The sequence below is a fragment of the Lampris incognitus genome, chromosome 11 (genome assembly GCF_029633865.1).
Source record: "Lampris incognitus isolate fLamInc1 chromosome 11, fLamInc1.hap2, whole genome shotgun sequence".
NCBI lineage: Eukaryota > Metazoa > Chordata > Actinopteri > Lampriformes > Lampridae > Lampris > Lampris incognitus.
In genome coordinates this window covers 8,109,600-8,132,804 of record NC_079221.1, presented here as the reverse complement: position 1 = coordinate 8,132,804, position 23,205 = coordinate 8,109,600, and the positions used below count along the sequence as shown (strand labels likewise).

General features: G+C 46.3%; 1 protein-coding gene across 1 annotated transcript; it reads left to right on the top strand.

Annotated features, from left to right (window-relative positions):
* The first annotated feature begins 2,344 nt into the window (after nt 1-2,344).
* On the top strand, nt 2,345-15,915 carry klhl6 (kelch-like family member 6). The gene is made up of 7 exons (XM_056289987.1): nt 2,345-2,770; nt 3,740-3,905; nt 6,377-6,826; nt 11,638-11,875; nt 12,478-12,680; nt 14,622-14,835; nt 15,145-15,915. Exons 1-7 carry the CDS (start codon nt 2,496-2,498, stop codon nt 15,441-15,443), a joined length of 1,845 nt encoding a protein of 614 aa, XP_056145962.1. The 5' UTR covers nt 2,345-2,495; the 3' UTR covers nt 15,444-15,915.
* The last annotated feature ends 7,290 nt before the right edge of the window (nt 15,916-23,205 follow it).

Here is a 23,205-nt window from a genome sequence, read left to right as displayed (position 1 = left end):
CAACCCTTCGTGCTGTAATCCACCACACATAACCAAGCATAAACACAATAATCAAGGGAAAAGGACAACATGGGACTCCTTATTAACTGGAGATTTGCTTGCCTGTATTTCAATATGGGAAATACGAAGTGCGCAAAATTCTTGCACACCGTTCCAGTTGTTTAAGGAGTAACACCGACCCCAGTACCGGCTCTGCCCCTTTCCCATCTCCCAAAAAAGCTCAGAAAATAACATTTTGGGTGACAGGTCAGTACAGACCAGAGATGGAGGGGGGTTACGGTCTTTTTTTGTTTTGTTGCATGTTTGACACATATGCGGACGAAACTGCACAACGTGTGCAAGCACTTGGGATTGCACACCTCTGCGGCAGACTTCAACCGGCAGGGGCAAAAAATAAAATAAAATAAAATAAAATATGTGGATATTATCATATTTGCACAGAAATCTTAAGATTTCATCCTGAACTGGCGATTTTCATCGAAATTAAGCCAAATATTTCGTTCTTTACTTAAAACCGTGTTTTCGTGTGCGGTTGCTCTTTAACACACGAAATATAACAACTGACCCTCTCATTGTGGATTTCAACCTCTCTTCATTAAAAATTAAAAAATAAATTCCCAGCCATGTCATTGTCTTTTTCAATGCAACGATGAAGCAAAGGCAATGCTGTGTCTGCGTGTACGAGCAGCCGGGCAGCTACAGCTGCCTCCGCACAGGGCTGTGGCTCTACACCTCAACATGGTCGACCGGTATCGACCTGGCTGGCGACACAACCAAAACATGCAGGCTAAATGTGCTTGCCTGATGTGGCAGTGGATACACCCCAGACAGCATCCGGATGTGGGCCACTTCAGGCAATGACGCGGCACTGATGGTCTTCTTCTGGCCCTGACAACATGGATGTGAGCCTGAAGTGGCCCACATGTATAATAGCAAATATGGCCCAAATATGCCAAATCACATGTGGGCCTTTTTTTTCGGCAAAGATGCGGTGCTCTGGGCAACATTTGATCTGGATGTGACCCTGAAGTGGCCCGTGTGGTAAGTGGTGAACATGGCCCAAATATCACAAAACTAATATGGGCCACCTTTGGCAAATATGTGGCACATACGGCGTTGCTATGGCTTGGTTCTGGCCCAGATCTGGCAAACAGGAGCGGACCGCCCAAGTGCCATCATTCCATGCGGTATGTGGGTCAGTCTGGGACGGGTCCAGGCCACAGCAATTTTGCTGTCTGGGATACTCAGTCAGTGTGCTAATGAGTGTTGGTTACTTGAACGCTGGATAAATGAGTACAGCACCTAAATATCACTGTTACTAAGACACATGGAGGAGGTACTCCCATCTGCACTGTCCACAATGCCAGGCCTTGTCTGATGTGTTTCCCCCTTTTCTCCCCAATCGAACCCGGCCAATTACCCCACTCTTCCGAGCCGTCCCGGTCGCTGCTCCACCCCCTCTGCCGATCCGGGGAGGGCTGCAGACTACCACATGCCTCCTCCCATACATGTGGAGTCGTCAGCCGCTTCTTTTCACCTGACAGTGAGGAGTTTCGCCAGGGGGGCGTAGTGCATGGGAGGATCACGCTATTCCCCCCAGCCCCCCCCCCACTGAACAGGCACCCCGATTGACCAGAGGAGGCGCCAGTGCAGCAGCCCAGACACACACTCACCCACATCCGGCTTCCCACCCGCAGACACGGCCAATTGCGTCTGTAGGGACGCCCGACCAAGCCGGAGGTAACACCTTGTCTCATGTTTTCCACTCCCCCTTAATTTATTTCAAGGGGCAACTTTAATTGATGCACCACCTGAAAACAGAAACATTTCCCAGCAGAAGATACTCAGAAGTAGCACCTCTCTAGTGCTTTACATGACTGCCTACTTGGGTACCAGCATGGGTGGGGCTTGCCCTCTAGGACAAAACAACAAGCGCCAGAAAAACAATTATCTTTTCCCATTAAAATCTTAATTAAGAGAAAAGCCGCGATCCACAAACAACTTTAACCGGTGCTCTTACAAGGTTGAAATGCTACAAATCATTCATTATCACAGCTATCTGATTCAGGCGTGACAGAGGAGACATCCTTTGGCAGACTGGCAGTTGAAGAACAGGGGGGGTATATATATATATAGATATATAGATATATATCTATATATATATATAGTAGGTTATATCCACACAGCCAGAGCTCCGACCGTGCATGACTTCAAGAGGAAGTAAGTGCATTTGCTTCATCGTTTGCTCAGAATGAGACTAACCAATCACGCACTGCTAAGAACAGGAATAGGAAGCCTGCACAGAACAGGAAAGACAAGTCAACATTTCATCACAACAGGACCGTTATGACTGTAGACCACAGGGGTTGGGGTTGGCCTGTGGTCTGGTCCGTCGCCCGAAGGCACGAAAGCACCGTGGGAGACATATGTGTTGACTGATCACTTGGAAGCAGCCTCTGCCAAGTGGCGCTGCTCGGTGTGTTTTCTCTGTGGAGATGAGTGACACCTTGGAGCGGACCACAGACAGCCCCCTGCCCAGCCCCCACAACAGAAGGGCAGGAGACAATTCCACCGCCGAGGAGGAGAAGGCTGGGGATAGTGGAGGCGTATCAGAGTTGTGCTGGGAAGATGAAGGTCTACCTGTAGAGCTTCAGAGAGGGATGGAGACGCTGCGTACCCACAGAGAGCTGACCGACGTGATAGTTCGGGTCCAGGGCCAGGACTTCCCCTGCCACAGGGCCGTGCTTGCCGCCGCCAGTCACTACTTCAGGTACAAATAAGCATACATGCTCTACCCATTGCCTCATAAACAAACACAAGCCAAACACACACATGTGCACACAAACAACCAGACAACCAGAAAGCCGCACAATTACTACGGTTCAACAATTGGTGTAACGAGTCAACCCTGGGCCCATATGCGGAGCTCTTGGATCGGGTCCTTTGGACTAGGACACCTGTCCTTGTTGGGCGGCACAGTGGCCCAGTGGTTAGCGCTGTAGCCTCACAGCAAGAAGGTCCTGGGTTCGAACCCCGAGGTTGCCCACTATGTGGAGTGTGCATGTTCTCCCTGTGTCTGCGGTGGGGTTTTCTCCGGGTGCTCCGGTTTCCCCCACCATCAAAAAGACATGCATGTTATGGTTAATACTCCTGTCTGTGCCCCTGAGCAAGGCATGACAAGAAGAACTGGAGTTGGTCCCCGGGCGCTGTACGGCAGCTGCTTCTAGCTACACGGCTAGGATGGGTTAAATGCAGAGAATTTCCCCACGGGGCTCAATATAGTATGTCATACCAAATAATGCCGGTCAGGGCAGTCCGCTGTATGAGATCTCCTCTGCCACAGCCGAGTTTATATATCTGTAATAATGTACATACACAGAGTATAGCCTACAATGAGCCGAGAGACACATGACGTGGTCGTGCACATGTCCATATCATTACACTATATTCAATATCATTATTCAACTATGAAATCCTTCACAAGACCTCATCGCAGCACACTCCTGTGTGTAAACAGGGAGTCCTATGGGCAATCACAGAGGACGTATAAAGTACGTCAGTAGAACTGATCGGATCTGACGTGACGGGGTGTTTTTTTTCTCTCCATGAATTGCTGTCTTTTCAAATGCCCGCCTATGGCGCCCTTGGAGACACCGAGTCCATAGGCGAGTGCAGATGTTGCACTTGTGGGCCATCACACCACCGGGTTTAACATGTTTCTGACTAAATGTCGTCACAGGGCAATGTTCTGCAGCGGGCTCAGGGAGAGTCACGAGGCGTGTGTGGAGCTGAAGGAGCTGCACAGCGAGACCATGAAATCCCTGCTGGACTACGCTTACACCAGCCAAACGGTCATCACCCAGTCCAACGTCCAGAGAATACTGGAGGCTGCCAGCCAGTTCCAGGTGAGATTCTGTTTAACACCAGAGCACATCTAGGGGGGTGGCCGAGGCGACAAGGCTATCCTCAGTGAATATCTAGAGACTCTTGTAACCACCCCACTGTAACAAGCAACAAAAAAAATAAAAAATGTACACAGATGCAAATCTTGTGTTAGTGGTCAGGTCACAGGAGAATAGTCTTCCTAGTCTCCGTTCAGCATTCACACAGTTCTTACGAGAAAGCCTCCAATGATCAGCCCTGAACTGGTTTCCAGTGATTTCATTACTCCGGCATAAAGCTGTATCTACCAAACAGTACTGAGGGAGGCCGCAAAGATGCCGGGAGCACATTTTCAACCCCCTCTGACTCCAGTCAGGTATCATCTATTACATCAAAATAGTCATTTACATGAATTCATGCATATTAAGCCATGCAATATTACATTATGTCAGCTCATTCTCTTGATTGTAAAACTCTGTAGGATGCACTTTTGTTGTCATATATTCCACATTTTAAGAATGATTTGAGCACCATCCATCCATCCATCCATCCATTATACAAACCACTTATCCTGCTCTGGGTCACGGGGATGCTGGAGCCTATCCCAGCAGTCATTGGGCGGCAGGCGGGGAAACATCCTGGACAGGCCATCACACACACACACACACACACACACACACACACACACACACACACACACACACACACACACACACACACACACACACACACACACACACACACACACACACACACGGGGACAATTTAGTATGGCCGATTCATCTGGGGAGAACATGCAAACTCCACACAGAGGACGACCTGGGACGACCCCCGAGGTTGGAGTACCCCGGGGTTCGAACCCAGGACCTTCTTGCTGTGAGGCGACCGCGCTAACCACTGCGCCACCGTGCCGCCCAATTTGAGTACCACCCTCCCCAAAGAAATGACTGGCCCCTCTTTGGCCGACCCATTTGGAATTTGTCACCCCTGGTTTAAAACAAGGTGCCTTTGCACGCTTTTGGGAGCTCAGACATAACCCGTTTCTCTATCACAGCTCCCATCTGCCCTTCACGTGCAGCGTTACTCATCGTATCTGATCACCATGAGGAATCTCACTGCATTTTCATCAGAGGCGAACGGGGAAAAGTCATTATCTCACGCGTGCACACTATTTTTACTACACAACAGGTTCAAAATGGAAAAAAAGAAATATCCAAAAAGGAGAAGTCGCTTATTTGCGCAATGTTACACTAAACATTACTTTTATGATTTTCTACGGCGCAATTACAGATACAGGGAGAAAATAAATAGGCCTACAGGGATACAACTATAAAAATACTGTTACTGGACAAATTCGAGTATAGAATTTCGCCTAAGCCTGTTGGTCTAGGTTGTTTTTCTTTTACCCCCGTTCAACAGAACAGAAAAACAAATTAGCGAAGAGTTGTTTTTGTTGTGCGAGGTAATAGGGAAGTGAAAGCGGCACAGTTGTTTACACTGAGGATTAGTTTTCCATACGGTCTCAAATTAACTTTGCAGCTGGGCAACGCAACTGGGAGGATGACTTCCATATGTGTGTGTGTGTGTGTGTTTTATAACATACAAGCTACGAGCCTGAAGACATCTATGCAAACAAATGTGCTTCTTGACATTTCCCCCTGCTGGCATGTTAAGAATAATTGCTAATCTGCGAGTATTCGAACCATGAATACCTTTGAAGTTGCTCCTTTTAACGGTTCCTGTCTGGTAGGACTCTCTGTGAATGACAGCACATGGCACGCTGTGTTTTACATCTCCACCAGAGCAGCAAGAGGTGGAAGAATAAGGCGGGTAGAAGCCAGTATGAAAAAGCAAAAAATACAACAGTATTGATCTATTCATTTTTATCAGTAGCTAGTGGCGCAGTCGTTAGCGCTGTCGCCTCACAGCAAGAAGGTCCCGAGTTCGAACCCCGGGGTTGTTCAACCTTGGGGGCTGATCCCAGGTCGTCCTCTGTGCGGAGTTTGCATGTTCTCCCCGTGTCTGCGGCGGGTTTCCTGCGGGTGCCCCGGTTTCCCCCGCCATAGAAAGAAACGTGCATGTTAGGGTGTATACTCCTGTCTGTGCCCCTGAGCAAGGCAATGGGAAAAGTATGAAGGCAGTATGAAGGCGGCAGCTCACTGCTCCTAGCTACACAGATCACAGCTAGGATGGGTTAACTTGCAGTAACTGAATTTCCCCAAGGGGGTTAATAAAGGAAACTAGATAAAGGAAACTTAAATTTAAAATATCAGGTGGTCAAACACAAACGCAGTTGCCAGCATCACTATAAATGTCAAAAAAATTCCAAGAAAACCCAACAGTCTTCAGGGTTGTGGCTTGTGGCTTCAAGTCTGCATGCATCTATCTGTCCTTGTCAAGTCCTTTCCATCTGCATTTGTGCGTCATTTACTTTTCTTTTACGCTGCTGAGAAGACAGTGATGCTTCACATCCTCATGATCTCCTATATTGCAGTTCCTGCGTGTGGTGGAGGCTTGTGCTGGCTTTCTGACCAAGGCTCTCCAACCGGAGAGCTGCATCGACATCCTGCGTCTAGCCGATAGCCATGCCCTTCCGGCTCTCAGATCCAGGGCTCAGGACTACATCATCAGCAAGTTCTCCCTGGTGGTCCAGCAGGAGGAGTTCCTGGATCTACCGGCAGAGGCTCTGGAGTTTGTCCTTCAAAGAGACGATTTAGATGTGACGTGCGAGCAGCAAATCTTCGAGGCGCTGATGCGCTGGGTGAGAGCACTTGAGGACGAACGCTGCCCTCTGCTGGCCAGGTTGCTCTCACATGTGCGGTTACCGCTGTTGGAGCCAGCCTACTTTGTGGAAAAAGTGGAATCTGATGAGCTGATTCGTCGCTGTAGTGACACTTTTCCTGTGATGCAGGAGGCCCGAAAGTATCACCTGTCTGGCATAGAGGTAGGTTTGAAATGGAGGCAAAGGCTGTGTCCGAATACTCGAGAAGGGTCCAACTTCAGACCTCCCTCCTGAGGCCCCAGTTCTGTTAGACAATAAGGTTAGTAGTAGGATTCTCTGATTGGCTAACCCTAACCCCACCCTAACCAATCAGAGGCAGAGTATAAGAGGCCTGAGGAGAGAGATCTAAGGAGAAAGGTCTGAGGTGATGCAGTTAGACCCTCTTGGAGTACTCCAACATGTAGTAATGTGTTTAATATGTTGCATAATTCCACTATACTATCTTGAGTCAACTAGCGAAAGTGAAGGTAGGTGATTTTGGGGGAACACCCTATTTGTACACCATTTCACCTGGGGGTCAACATTAGGTTAGGCTAATGGTTACGGTTAGTTTAAGATTAGGGTTAAGGGTAGCGTGAAAGGTTAGGGTTAAGGTTAGGTCCGGGGTCGGGGTTGGGGTGGGGGTTAAGGTTAAGGTTAAGGTTAAAAAGGATAAGGTTGGAAATGGTTAAGGTGGCTTTGTACGACAAACTTACATTTGAAAGTCTGCTGAATCACGGACACTTCAGTCTCTGCTACCTTGGTCAAGAAATTTCAGCTGGCTGGAAGATGCTTTCTTTGTCTCCATGGTAACCATGCAACGTTATCGTTTTTCTTTTCGGAATAGTGTCTAGTCAATTCTGTGAAAACATGGTCGGGCGTCCCTGCAGACACAATTGGCCATGTCTGCGGGTGGGAAGCCACACGTGGGTGTGTCCTAGTCGCTGCACTAGCGCCTCCTCTGGTTGTTCGGGGTGCCAACTCAAGGGGGAGGGGGAACCGGGGGAATAGTGTGATCCCCCCACGCGCCATGTCCCCCTGGTGAAACTCCTCACTGTCAGGTGAAAAGAAGCGGCTGGCGACTCCACATCGGAGGAGGCATGTGGTAGTCTGCAGCCCTCCCCGGATCGGCAGAGAGGTGGAGCAGCAACTGGGATGGCTCGGAAGAGTGGGGTAATTAGCCGGATACAATTGGGGAGAAAAATAAAAAATAAAAAAATTCTGCAAAAATAGTACACATCTTAGTAATTTGGTATACTAAATTTCCCTGTTCTGCAAACATTTTATTCTAGTATAATAAAAATGATTGCTATATAGTACATAGCATCATACTCGAAAACACTCAAAGACTTCTATGGTTTCACAATATCAGCCAATAATTGCTTAAAAATGTGTTATGGTATCGGGACAGATATCAAAATTATCCCCTATATGGCACATTACTCATGTGTCCCGGCAGTGACAACAGGTGTTAATTAAAAGACAGGTGGTGTTACAGCCTACATAGAAATGTAGGCCCTTTTTATAGTTATAGAAAAACATTTTTTATCCGTGCCTCAAAACCATCAGGGATCAACCTGTTGTAGAACAAATGCGAGAGCAAAATTAGGCTGTCTGTGAATGTTTTCATTCATCCAGGTCACGGTTATCCAAAGGAGTTGAATCAAGTGCAACTGGACTTGGTATATATCCGTGAATATATACCAAGTCCAGCTGCACTTGATTCAACTCCTTTGGACAAAATTAGGCTATTTGAAAATGTTATGCCAAAATGTTGTGTTTCCCCATTTAACTTGAGGTAATTTGTGCTTATTTCCTTCAGTGAATGTAGACACTTGGAAACAGTGTAGTGTTCGCTAATAAATCAGGGCAGGTAGTAATAAAGCAGTATATTTTTAGATGTCTGCATCCGCGCCAGGCATTACAGTTAATAATAATAATAATAATAATACATTTTATTTGTGGGCGCCTTTCAGAGCACTCAAGGACACCTAACAGAACACAGTAAAAAAAAAGAAAGAAACAAGCAGCACTGTATCAGCATAAAATAAAAACAAGCAGGGTAGACAATAAAAAAGTTAACACAATAGATAAGTATAAAATCCTCATCTGCACAAAACTCAATGAAGTGTGTACCACACTGAATATGACATTTTGAAAAGATGCGTTTTGAGATGGAATTTGAAGGTTGAAGGAGAGTCAGTGTTGTGAATTTCTTGTGGGACAGAGTTCCATAGGCGGGGGGGCAGAACGACTGAAGGCTCTAGTCCCCATGGTAGTCAAGCGGGCCGATGATGTCATGAGTTGGAAAGCAGAAGAGGATCTGAGAGTGCGGGAGGGCATGCAGATATGAAGGAGTTCGGAAAGATATGAAGGAGCTAAGTTATTAGGGGCTTTAAAGGTGAGGAGCAGGATCTTGAAGTCAATACAGTATTTTAACAGGGAGCCAATGGAGTTACTGAAGAACAAGAGTGATATGAGCTATGGAGGGAGTTCTGGTAATGATACGGGCAGCTGAAGGCTGGACCAACTGAAGTTTATGAAGACACTTGAGGGGAAGACCAAAGAGGATAGAATTACAGTAGTCAATACGGGATGTAACCAGGGTGTGAATGAGTATGGCGGTGCTGTTAGGTGTAAGTGATGGGCGAAGACGATTAATATTGCGTAGGTGGAAGTATGCAGACCGAGTAACATTGTTGATGTGGGCTTCAAAAGGTAATGTGTTGTCGAGGATGACACCCAGAATCTTAATCTGAGGCGTTGGAAGAACTATAGAATTGTCAATAGTCAGAGAAAAACTATCAGGTTTGGCCAAAGCAGATTTAGTGCCTACTAGCAGGACCTCAGTTTTATCACTATTAAGTTTGAGTGGTAAGAAAACCAGAATGAATGAATGAAAACCAGGATTTAATTTCTAGTAAGCAGTCAGAAAGGGAAGTGGGAGGAAGGCTTGGTGGATATGTGGGGTCCGGGGTAATATTGGAACTGTTATGGACACGGAGCACCCCATTTTCATTAGTTTGCATTGTTGGTCACATTAATTGGTTTGTTTTTTTTCGGACTATTTATCACAACTTTAATATTTGGCTCTATGAATGTGGGTTACATGTGAGGAGTTAATACAGGCACTTTAGGGCAGCTAGGGGTCCTCAGGTAAAGGCAGGGCGCATCAGTAAACAGATCGCCTGCAGTGAAATGACTGAGTGACTGATGTGTCTGTGTCTCTGAATTATCAGGTGAGCAAAAGTGATGAAAACAGGCTTACGAGAAGCAACACGGAGATATATGGAGTTCATAACGGTTGTGGGGCGTTAAGAAGACAGTATGACATTTATATCGCTGTTTGTCAGTTTATTAACGTCCATGATGTCGGAGACGGTGCTTCAACTCATATTAGCAAACGGCTAAGAGCCGTGTAACCAAACTGTGTGTAGTCAAAATATGAGTTGTGTAAATGGCAGGATGTTACAAATGTGAGATTATCGGAGCGTTGTTAAGATAACGAGTGGTTTACAGTTAAAGTTCGATATTGAAAGTGAATGTGTGCGTCAGTAAAGAGATCGCCTGCAGTGAAACGACCGAGTGACTGATGTGTCTGTGTCTCTGAATTATCAGATTAAAAAGAGTGAAAACCCATGCACGCCTGGAAGTCCCTCTTCGTCCAAGTGTGCAACAGATAGATAAAGCTAGGTGTCATCTGCACAGCAGTGATATTGAATGCCAAATTTCCTGAAAATGTGGCCAAGAGGCAGTAGGTAAATAATACATAGGAGGGGTCTCAATACAGAACCCTGGGGAACACCGGTAGTAACAGGAAAGAACTGTGATATGTGATAATATGGAAACTAAAACACATGGTGACATTGCAATGAATAATATCGGTATCAGCCAAAATGACGATGGTAATGACCGCTCATCAGATAAAATTTTGGGGGTATCCGGGTAGCACAGCGATCTACTCCGTTGCCTACCAACACGGGGATTGCCAGTTTGAATCCCCGTGTTACCTCCGGCTTGGTCGGGCGTCCTTACAGACACAATTGGCCACATCTGCAGGTGGGAAGCCGAATATGGGTATGTGTCCTGGTCGCTGCACTAGCGCCTCCTCTGGGTGGTTGGGGTGCCTGTTCAGGGGGGGAGGGGGGAATAGTGTGATCCTATCATGCGCTACATCTCCCTGGTGAAACTCCTCACTGTCAGGTGAAAAGAAGGAGCTGGCGACTCCACATGTATCAGAGGAGATATGTGGGAGTCTGCAGCCCTCCCCGGATCGGCAGAGGGGTGGAGCAGTGACCGGGATGGCTCGGAAGAGTGGGGGAATTGGCCAGGTATAATTGGGGAGAAAAAGGGACCCCCCACCACCACCACCAAAAAGAAAATAATTTTTTTTTTGGATAAAATTTTGATATTGTGCATCCTTACTGTTTCCTCTTTTCATCTCGGATAAGCCCTTCTACTTGAATTTACTAGCTCTTGATCTGCTGTCAATTAATCACATGTTCTGTCTATTTCAATGTAATCGAGTTTATTTTGAATCATGTCAATTTTATTATTCTGCACCTTCTTCACTCTTTTATTAAAGTTTATTTTGTAACATTTTTTATTTTAGCTTTATACCCCCATCTTCTTTTATCATTACCCTTTTTTCAAATCTGTACACTTTCTTTTAATATAAAGCATAATGCACTGCATTTCCATGTGTGGAATGCCCATGTATAAATAGTTTGATTGATTAAGCAATTCTTATAGCTACAATTTGAGCAATTGTTTTGCAAAATGGAATAGGCTACATCCAATTTGGAAGACAAAGCTACTTCTACCCATAGTTCACCATTCGGTATTGCTAAAATATAGATCATTCACTTATTTGACCATTGGGTTGGAATTGCCTACTTTGCTCTGTAAGGGATGGTGCCACTGTTTTCTCATGGTCCTTCTCATTTCATATTCAAAGAGATGCTGATTTGTTGCGCCGTTACTGTGTTCAATAGGTGGTGTCAGAGAGGACTAAGCCCCGGAAGCAACACTTCCTTTCAGAGGTTTTTATGATCATTGGGGGCTGCACTAAAGACGAACGCTTCATCTCCACTGTTACTTGTTTGGACCCTTTGAGACGCAGCCGGCTGGAGGTCGCCAGGTTGCCAATCACAGAGTCTGAGGACGAGTCCCAAAACAGGAAATGGGTGGAGTTTGCCTGTGTAACATTACGCAATGAGGTGTACATATCCGGTGAGAGATGTCAGTTTATGCCTGTTCACATTTCAACCAACGAAAAGATTTACCCTTGCATGAAAAGTAAAAAAAAATCACAGAAATCAAACCACAAGATTAAAATAAATTCAGTTTTCATTTCTCAGCTACTCAAGCATCAATTAATTCATCAGACTCGTATTCATTACCAAAGTAGTTCAAGAACATAAAAGAATTTGACTTGGTATGTTGGTGCATGACGGAATATATATATATATTTTCATATATTTTTTCATTCTACATTTCATTTTTCTTGTTTCTCCCCATCATATAACGGTTTTGTGTCTGGTTTTCTGTTGGCCCAGACATTGCAGCAGTGGTGGTTTTGGACATTTTCCAACTCAGGAAACAAACAAGCCAAACCGACAGAAAGGGAACTGAGACTATAAACCCTGAGCTTGCGAGAGGAATTTGAGAAATGTGTCAAGGAAGTTTGTCCTTGGTCAAAGCTTTGCCGTCTTACATTGACAACTACTGGACTCAGTGTGCAGCCGTGCATTAAGGGATAACTATGTCATCTGGATGCAATGAGAGAAAGGCTAGACTGTTGGTAGTTTCACTTTTATTTTCTATTGTCACAGGAGGAAAAGAGACACAGCATGAAGTTTGGAAGTATAATGGCGCTCTGGACAGATGGCTCAGGATCGAGCCTATGGCAACAGGCCGCTGGAGACACAAAATGGCCGTTCACGGGGGGAAGGTGTATGTACTTGGTGGGTTTGATGGGACTGAGAGACTGACAACTGTAGAGGCCTATGACCCCTTTCACAATTGCTGGACACAGGTAAACATTATCCACTGGATACGACTTTTTAGCTGGCTTTGTAGGAGCAGACCAGATTTCTGGTTTAACATTAACCAAGCACATTAACCTAACACACGGGCGGCACGGTGGCATAGTGGTTAGCGCGGCCGCCTCACAGCAAGAAGGTCCTGGATTTGAGCACCGGGGTAGTCCAACCTTGGTGGGTCATCCCTGGTCGTCCTCTGTGTGGAGTTTGCATGTTCTCCCCGTGTCTGCGTGGGTTTCTTCCGGGGGCTCCGGTTTCCTCCCAAAATTCAAAGACATGTAGGTCAGGTGAATCGGCCGTGCTAAAGTGCCTCTAGGTATGAATGTGTGTGTGTGTGGGCCCTGTGTGATGGCCTGGTAGCCTGTCCAGGGTGTCTCCCCGCCTGCCGCCCAATGACTGCTGGGATAGGCTCCAGCATCCCCGCGACCCTGAGAGCAGGAAGCGGTTCGGATAATGGATGGATGGATGGATGGATGAACCTAACACACAGTATACACAGTGCACATTACCCGCGCCACATATTCAGTTCAACATGTGGCGTGGGTAATGTGGCGTGGGTATGTTATGTATGTCTTGCATGTTGCGGTGCTTATTATGTTTGCATAACAAGCATAATAAATTGTTAAGCACCATGTAAGTATTTGCAGGCCATTAAGTACATTTGATATTCCACGATTACAGGTTTTTTTCCGAACATATTACCTTACGTATCACACGTGGTCGATCCAAAGAAATGTAATTGTCTACAATTTGGTAATTCATTAATCATTCTTATCATTCACCTAGTAAAAATACAGACTATTTACAAGATACAGCTTTACAAATGTTAAGATTTTGTTTGTCTTGCTCCGATTCACATCATTACAAAACGAATAAGGTATTTTGGCTGCTGGTCAAACTAAGTAAAAAGTCATATTACTTTGAGCTCCTGAAAATTTTTGATTGGCATTTTTCACCAATCAATCTAAAAAAAATGATCAACAGATTAATCGATAATGAAAATGTTACTCGTCTCGACGCATCCTCAATAACTCTGGTGTAGAAATTCCAGAAAGTTGGATCAGTTGAGCGGGCGAAACATTTCATCACACATCTAAGTGACTTCGTCCGTCTCAGCTGACTGCAGGCGTCCCCACCCTTATGAACAATACAGCCGCGTAACGACCCAAACCGGTGATCAATTTCATATGCAAACACCGTGATCATTAGAGTTAGGCCATGTGTACTATTCACAGAGGATTGGGTAAGTGTGCTTATCCTAACTGGACGCTTGTCAAAGCCCAAAACACGCTGCGCCAGAAGTTGGTCCACCCCAAGGATCGGGTCTCCTGGCACAAACAGAACAATATAGTGTACGCTGTTAAGTGCCAGGAGGATTGCCGTGACTTGTACATCGGGGAAACCAAACAGATGCTGGCGAAGAGGATGGCACAACACAGGAGAGCTAACAAGTCAGGCCAGGACTCCGCAGTCTACACCATCTACAGGCCGGTGACCACTCTTTCAAGGATGAGGATGTGCACATCCGTGATGGTTCCTCCCCATCAAGGCCATCTATATGAAGAGGGAACGACCATCCCTGAACTGAGGGGGGGTGCTAAGAGTACATCTGTCGCCATCGTACGACGCTGTGATTGCAACCGTTCCCAAGTCCTCTGTGAATAGTACACATGACCATTTTAATTCTAGTTAATGATCATGGCATTTGCATGAAACTGATTGCTGGTTTCGGTCGTTATGCAACTGTGCTGCTTATAAGGGTGGGGATACCTGCAGTCAGTAGAGACTGAAGATGTCCCTTAGATGAGTGATGAAACGTTTTCCTACTAAACTGGGGTGTCCAGATGAACCGGTTCAACTTTTCTGGGATGTGTTAGCTACAGCACTACTCACACATTTTCATTCCTGTACCTGTCCTGTGCAACCTTTTGCAGGTAGCACCTCTTTTGCAAGGGGTGAGCTCTTTTGCTGCTGCAAGCTTTGACAAATGGATCTACGTAATTGGGGGCGGGCCAAATGGGAAGCTGGCCACCGACAGTGTTCAAAGCTGGGAACCTGGTACAGAGAACTGGGTCATGCGGGCACCACTTCCCATTGAAGCCAAATGCACCAACGCAGTCGCATTCAAGGATCACATTTATGTAGTGGGTGAGTGGCCTTATATTTTTGATCATGGTTGTATTAAGATTCAATGGTTTATTAATTGTATCACACTGGGCTACTTAATGGGTTTACATGTATGTGTCTATGTGTGCAAGCATGTGTTCATATGTGTGCGAGTTTGTGTCTGTGCGTGTATTTGTACATGTTTATGTACATGTCTGTGTGCAAGGGTGGTGCATGTATGTGTTCATAACTGAGTGTGTGTGTGTATGTGTGCAGGTGCATATGATGCATTTTCATTTAGCAGTATAGTAATGTAAGTAGTCAACTGTCCCACTGTATGTTTGTCCCCAGGAGGTGCTATGCACGCAATGTACTGCTACTCCCCTTTGTCCGACTCCTGGTCCCTTGTGACCTCGTTGGGTGAGAGGGCGAGCTGTGCGATTGCTGCCTGTAACAACAAACTCTTCATCACTGGTGGTCGTGATGAAAAGAACCATGTCATCTCAACGGTGATGTGCTGGGACTCAACCACAGGGACCTTGACAGAGGAGTGTATACTACCATTAGGAGTCTCCCACCATGGCAGTGTTACCCTTATGAAGTCGTACACACACATACACAGAATACCACCTGTTGCAGGCTGTGTGTGATATGGACTTGTAAGAAAGACAGAAAACTGTTTTCAGGAGATGAGAAGAAATGGTTCTTCACGTCCTGTACAATACATATGGTTTGTGTCCCATGACGAGTGTTGCCCATCATGTTGGTTGTGTTTTATTTCAAGCTTTAAGGTTATCATCACATTTTAACATATACAGAAGTGACTAAGCACCAATTTAAAAGGCATTCACGACGAATAACCTTTCCATACAGGGAATATTTAACAGGTTCATAAAGAGTTTTTTTTTAGGACATTAAAACTACTACTACTACTACTACTACTTTCGGCTGCTCCCATTAGGGGTCACCACAGCGGATCATCCATTTCCATTTCTTCCTGTCTTCTGCGTCTTTCTCTGTCATTAAAACGTTCATTCAAAATGAAATCATTTACCAAAAAAAAAAAAACTGTTATTTGTGTTTGTTTACAATAATTTCCATAGAAAATATATATGTAAATAAAATGAAATAGAACATGAAATAAAATAAAAATGTCTTCACATGTTATTCTATCTTATTTGGGTGTTTGGTCAGTGTGAGAGGGTTTTTCTCTCTTTTGCATAATTATCAATTTCCAACTGAAAGTTGCCTGAATCTTTAGCTCTCTGCCAACCGTGCACTCAGACAAATAACAGACTGTAAAAAGTTGAACTAGTTTCATCTTTTTGAGTAAATTAAAGTGTATTGTTGTACAAGATAGTGTGTACTTGTTTGAATGTGAAATTCTCTCTACACCGTATATTTGGCCGAAGAAAGTGGAGGCAGAAAAACTACTCTCTACCGGGTCCAACGACGCCTCCTGTAAGGCTGTATGACAAACGGTTTATGACAGACATGGGCAACTGACGGCCCGTGGGCCACGTTTGGCCCCCGTCCTCACTCACTATGGTCCGCGGGTCAATTTACAAATATTTCACAGGCGTTGGAAGCTAGCGGGTCGTTTGACCATATTTGAACCTGATCCCAATTGTAATTACATATGCTGTCCACTGATAGAGGGCGCTCCCTCAAAACACAAAAGGCCTGTAGCCAAGCAACTGCTTGCACATGGTCTCGTCTTGGTCTCGGTGGGCCTCTTCCGCAATAACACGCGACGAGGAGAGACATGAGCAGCAAAAACGGAAAACTTGACCTAGAGAACCATGTCTTCCAGGCAAGATGGAAACAGAACATCTTTTTATGGAATTCAAAGGCAAACCTATATGTTTAGTGTGCCTGGAAACAAAATCAGCCATAAAGGATTTCAACTTGAGTCGTCACTACAATACCACGCTCAGACAAATATGGCATGTACACCGGAGGTGCCAGAGCCGCTATCATCGCTGACCTGAAAGGAAAAATATGCTGACAGCAGAGCCTTTTTACCAAAGCCACATCTACACAGGAGTGCTCTCTCAAGTTGTCTTATGCTGTTTCCCTTGAGCTTGCTAAAGCAAAGAAGCCCTTGTCAGGTGGAAAAACAGTGAAGCTGTGTGCAGTAGAGATGGCTAAAGCTTTTGGAGATGTTAACATGGCTAAGGGGACCAGAGGGTATGCTCCAAATATTGGGGCATCACACTGCTCAGCCTCCCAGGGAAAGTCTACTCTAGGGTGTTGGAAAGGAGGCTACGACTAACTGTCGAACCTTGGATCCAGGAGGAACAATGCGGATTCCGTTCTGGCCGTGGAACAATGGACCAACTCTTTACCCTGGCAGAAGTGCTGGGAGAGGCATGGGAGTTTGACCAGCCAGTCGACATGTGTTTTGTGGACTTGGAGAAGGCTTATGACCATGTACCCCGGTGCACTCTGTGGGGGGGGGGGGTACTGCGGGAGTCTGGGGTACCAGGACAGCTGCTACAAGTCATCCAGTCCTTGTATAACCACAGTGAAAGCTGTGTCTGCATTCTCGGCACAAGGTCAAACACGTTTTCAGTGGGTGTCAGACTCCACCAAGGTTGTCCCTTGGCTCCAATTCTGTTTGTGATATTCATGGACAGGATCTCAAGATGCAGCCAAGGTGAGGAGTGCGTCCGTTTTGGTGATGTGGTTTTGTTAGCTTCATCAGAACGCGACTTCCAGTGTGCACTGGGGCGGTTTGCAGCTGAGTGTGAAATGGCCGGGATGAGAGTCAGCACCTCCAAGTCTGAGGCCATGGTTCTCTACCGGAAAATGGTGGATTGCTCCCTCCGAGTTGGGGATGGGTTGTTGCCTCAAGTGAAGGAGTTCAAGTATCTCGGGGTCTTGTTCATGAGTGAGGGTAGGATGGAGTGGGATAAGCAGTAATGTGAACGTTGTACCGGACCGTTGTGGTGAAGAGGGAGCTGAGCCGGAAGGCAAAGCTTTCAATTTACCAGTCAATCTTTGTTCCAACCCTCACCTACGGTCATGAGATTTGGGTAGTGACCAAAAGGGTGAGATCGCGGATAAGAGCAGCTGAAATTAAGTTTCCTCCATAGGGTGTCTGGGCTCAGCCTTAGAGATAGGGTGAAGAGCTCAGACATCCAGAGGGAGCTCAGAGTAGAGCCGCTACTCCTTCGCGTTGAAAGAAGCCAGTTGAGGTGCTTCGGGCATGTGATTAGGATGCCTTCTGGGTGCCTTCCTTTGGAGGTTTTCTGGGCACGTCCAATTGGAAGGAGACCCCGGGGTTGACCCAGAACTCACTGGAGGGACTACATGTCCAATCTCGCCTGGGAACGCCTTGGGATCCCCAGGAGGAGCTGGAGGGCATTGCTGAGGAGAGAGACGTCTGGAGTGCCCTACTTAGCTTGCTGCCACCGCGACCCGACCCCAGAGAAGTGGTTGATGATGAGATGAGATGAGAACATGGTTAAGAACTTTGAAACGATCTCTCCATCCCATCGCACAGTGACGCGAAGAATTTTTGGCATTCAAAATCATGTCGAAGGCAAGCTAAAACAAGTGATGCATGACTGCAAGTACTTCTCCTTAGCGTTGGATGAGATGGATGTTAGCTAGCTTCTCATTTAGACAAGAGCCATTGACAGTTCATTTGAAGTGCACGAGGAGTTATTGAAATTGGTGTATTTGCATGACACTACCAAGGGCAAGGATGTTTTCAATGCCGTTAAAAGTGTTGTAAGTGAGCATGGGGGCTTTGACAAGCTTTCAGTTGTTGCTACCGATGGCGCACCATCAATGCGAGAAAGGTGCACTGGATTCGCCGGGCTCTTCAAACAGAGCGGCATTGACTGTCTAATATTGTGCTGCATCACACATCAGGTGGGTAACGTTACTGCTAGCTAACTATTAATATATGGTTATAAATGTGGGTTTTCTTTGTGAGAATTTTTAATCATAGGCTAAATCCTATTTCATTTTGATCTTACAGGAGGCCCTCTGTGCCAAGACAATGAACTTCAGCCACGTCATGGATTTAATTACCAAGGTTACCAATCTAATTCGGGGGGGGGGGGGAAACAGGTCTCTCAATCATAGTAAGTTTGTAGTCATTTGGGATGAAGTGAGTGCCGCTTATGGGGATTTACAGATGCACACCGACATCAGATGGATGAGCCGTGGGAAGTGCTTGAAGAGTTTTTTTTTGCGCTGCACACTGTCCCACACAAATCCCAGTGCTCTTGGAGGACGGCATTTTATGTGATACAAGTGCTTACTGCAATAAATTCAGGGATACTGATTTTCTCTGCGACATGGCCTTCCTCGCGGATTTTACCTTGCATCTTAATCACCTTAATATGCAGTTGCAGGGAAGAGGCCAAACTGTGTCTGATCTCTATACACACATGAATGCATTTAAGAATAAATTAGCCCTGTTCAAAGAAGGCTTTTCTTCCGACCATCCAAATTTGGCACACTTTCCTCCCTGTGAAGAGACGAGCAAAGATGTCCCCGAATGTGAGAAAAAAATTCTCAATTACAGAACAGACATAGAAACACTGCAGCAGTTCAAGAAACACTTTCAAGATTTCCATGCCATGCAGCCACAAATTGGGTTATTCACTGACTCTGACCCCCTCTCTGCTGCTGTCGGTGAGCAACCCCCACAGCTGCAGCTTGAACTTTGTGAACTACAGTCAGACCCCTCCTTTCAAGCAAATTGTAATGAGAGAGGAATTTCATTTTGGAGACTACTATCCGAGTCCCGCTTTCCACTCCTCAGGGATTTTGCACTCCCAATGGCCAGCATGTTTGGGAGCACTTACATTTGTGACAGCAGCTTCTCAACAATGAAGGACATCAAGTCAAAAGAGAGAAACAGGCTGACAGATGAAACTCTCTTCCAGCTCATGCAGATTGGATGCACAAAATTTGACATTCAGTCTTTTGTACGCCAGCAGGAGAGGTCACAAGTATCTCATTAAGACAGAACTTTATACTGATCCACCTGTGGGTGAGTTTCATGGGCTTCATCAGTGTATGAATGTGTGTGTGAATGGGTGAATGTGAGGCATACATTGTAAAAAAGCACATTGAGTGGCCGGTAGACTAGAAAAGCATGATATAAAATGCAGTCCATTTACCATTTTGAGCTAAATGCATGTTTATCTGAAACATCATAGAATGGGAGGGCACAGTAGAACTGCACTACAAACATTAACGTTAGTTGTTGCACTTAGTGTGACTGTTAACTTTTGTACCATTACTGAATGATGACTTCTGAGACATCATTGCACTGAAATAATGGCAAATCACTCAGAAATGTGGACATTTTGTTTCTGTGTTAAACTCATGATATAGAAATATTGGTATAATAAACTTTGATTACCGGTATATATTTTATTCTTTTCATTAAATTAGTAGCTATAATTGGTTAAATGAGCGATGGGGTTACAGTATCCCACTGGTGGAACTGCAGGGTCACAATCTGGCCCTCTGGTAGTGAGAATAATATTTTTGAGGCCCTCTCTATCATCAAAGTGTCCCATCCCTGCTATATAGATATATCCATCCATCCATCCATTATCTGCACCGCTTATCCTGCCGTCAGGGTCACGGGGATGCTGGAGCCCATTCCAGCAGTCACTGGGCGGCAGGCGGGGAGACACCCTGGACAGGCTGCCAGGCCATCACAGGGCCGACACACACACACACACACACACACACGCCAATTCACTTGACTTACATGTCTTTGGACTGCGGGAGGAACCCGGAGCCCCTGGAGGAAACCCACGCAGACAACATGCAAACTCCACACAGAGGACGACCCGGGATGACCCACCAAGGTTGGACTACCCCGGTGCTCGAACCAAGGACCTTATTGCTGTGAGGGGACCGCGCTAACCACTGCACCAATGTGCCGCCATTGCGGAGCGGGAGACACGGGTTTGCATCCCGGCTGTGGCCACGGTTCCCGGGCTGCCCCCCGAATTCGCTACATTGGTGTCAGAAGTGGGATGGTGGGACCGTAAGCCCATTGGAACCACGTGCGCCCAGAGGTGTGAGGGAGCTGATATGCTGAAGCGCGGGGAAGCGCTTCCCGAAGGAGGGGTTAGTGTAACGTGCATGGATAAGTAGACACGTTGGTCCTTGTAACCAGTCGACTAAAGGGTCCGACCCGTTAGTCAAGGACCAACGTTAGCCCCCAGCTAACGGGTCTGACCCTTTAGCCGAGCGGTTAGTGACGTCGCCTTGTGGTGCAGTACATCCCGTATCGAATCCCGCACCGGGCAAGAAAATAACCGCTTACATTGGTGGCGGCGGTGGGATCCGGAAGTGTGCAGATCCTCAGAAGTCTCTTCGGAGCGCGGGAAGAACAAAGCGCGAGGGCGCGCTTCCGGGGAGGGTGACGACTGTAAACTACTAATAAGACACGTTAGCCCCCTAGCTAACCGGTCTGACCCTTTAGCCGAGCGGTTAGTGACGTCGCCTTGTGGTGCAGTACACCCCGTATCGAATCCCGCACCGGGCAAGAAAATAACCGGTTACAGTAGCCGGGCGCACGTGCCAAGTTGATCAATGAATCAATCAAATCAAGTTGTATTTTATATAGCGCGTTTGGGTTACCTTCACTGTCCGGTGTGACAGGTGGAAAGACTCGCAGTACGCATCCAGTCTAATGGGTCCTTCAACTCGGGCCCGGGGCTCCGTTTGGCCTCTTCAACCCTCTTCTTACGCTCACGATTCATTCTTCCTATGAAACAAATACATGAACCAAACTGTTACTCTGTTACCCCGCGGGGGCTAGCCACCTAGCCAGGCCGGGGTGCCTGGACAAACACATTCGCCTCACTGCGTTTTCCGAACCTGGCTAATTTTGACCATTTTGTACCTTGCTTGCTGATGGCACCGCCGATGCGGAAGTAAATTGTTACGTAAAAAACAAAACAAGTATTCGGACCTTTATAAATAGCCGTGGGTGCGTTTATGCACCTGTCTCTGTCGTAAAAGCAGTTATCTGACGTTACTGTGCGTTGCAACCAAACCCAAACAGCCTGCTTGCCCGCCCTCTACGGTAACAACGGAGAACTTTATTGGTCGTAGACGGGTGCCAATCAAATAATATGGAACACGCCTTCCGTAGTCCCCGTATTTCCGTTTCGTTAGGCGTATACGTTTAGACCGTGACGCAAATGCGTGAATTCATAGTTGGGACCGAAAGTGAGGCTTATTTAAATTAAAAAATAAAGAGATGCATGTGACCAGCTAATAGTTTCACGGTCATGAAGCCGTTGACAGTAGAAAAGTACGGGAAAGCGCAGCTGTGTACCGTTACGTTAGCCGTAAAAAAAAAAAAAACTACAATTAGCTTCCACAGCGCTTCATATTCCGGAGCACTAGGTGGCGGTAATGTGCTTTAACGCTGGATGTTAACCGTCCTTAAAACGTAGAATTAATAAAAAAATGGGCGTTGAGACTTTTTTTCCGCCAGAAAGCAGACGGGAAAATGGCGGGCTTTCTTCTCCACCTTCGGGTGAACCAAGAACCAAAATAATGGCCGACGGCAACAGCTCGTTCGCCTAGTATAGGGCACGAAATGTTCACATTTGAAGAAAACCAAGACACACGGCAATCACTGTCTGTCTCCAGACCCGAAAGTCTTGATTTTTTTTTTAAATCGTCCTAGTTGTACCCGCCCGAATGTTGGCTAATTCTCTTACGACGCCTTATAACGTTTGAAACGTTATGTCTGCATTTACTGCACGCGCTCCGCGCCAATTTCGTGGCTAACTCGTAAATGACCCATCATCAGGGGAACCTCCGGCCACAATTTGGCACGCGTGTCTGGCCTTGCGCAGTACGTATGGGCGCACAAGAGGAGGAGATGAAGCACAGCCTAGGACGGTGCTGGAGGTGTGACTCGCGTTTCAGTCCACAACATATTATAAGGCATGTTCGGTCTGCAGACGTGGAAATGTATACGCCCTTTACATACTCTTGGATGTGTATGCACAGCTTGGTGCAGGTGTGAGTCTACCAGGTGTGGTAGGCTGCAAAGTGTGGGGCAGGCAAAGGTAGTCTTGGTCAGACAGTGCAGAGCTTCCACTCTTTGTCTTGAGAACCAGGTCTTTTTTATCCCCCCTTACTTGGCCATCATCCTGGGATCAGGTGTTTTCTGTGAGCCAGAGGGTTAATTTCTTAACGGTTACTGTATAACCCACATTACAAGGTCCTGAGCCATATCGCTTACAGATTGCACGAAAACCTGACTTCAAAATGCAAACTTATTCCAGATTTCCAGGAAGTTCTTGTGACTTGTCGCTTTTCTTCTGAGAAACCCCCCCCCCACACACACACAGAGGCCCAGTTTTGGACCACATACCAGGAAAGAAGGTAGACCTTCACTCAGTC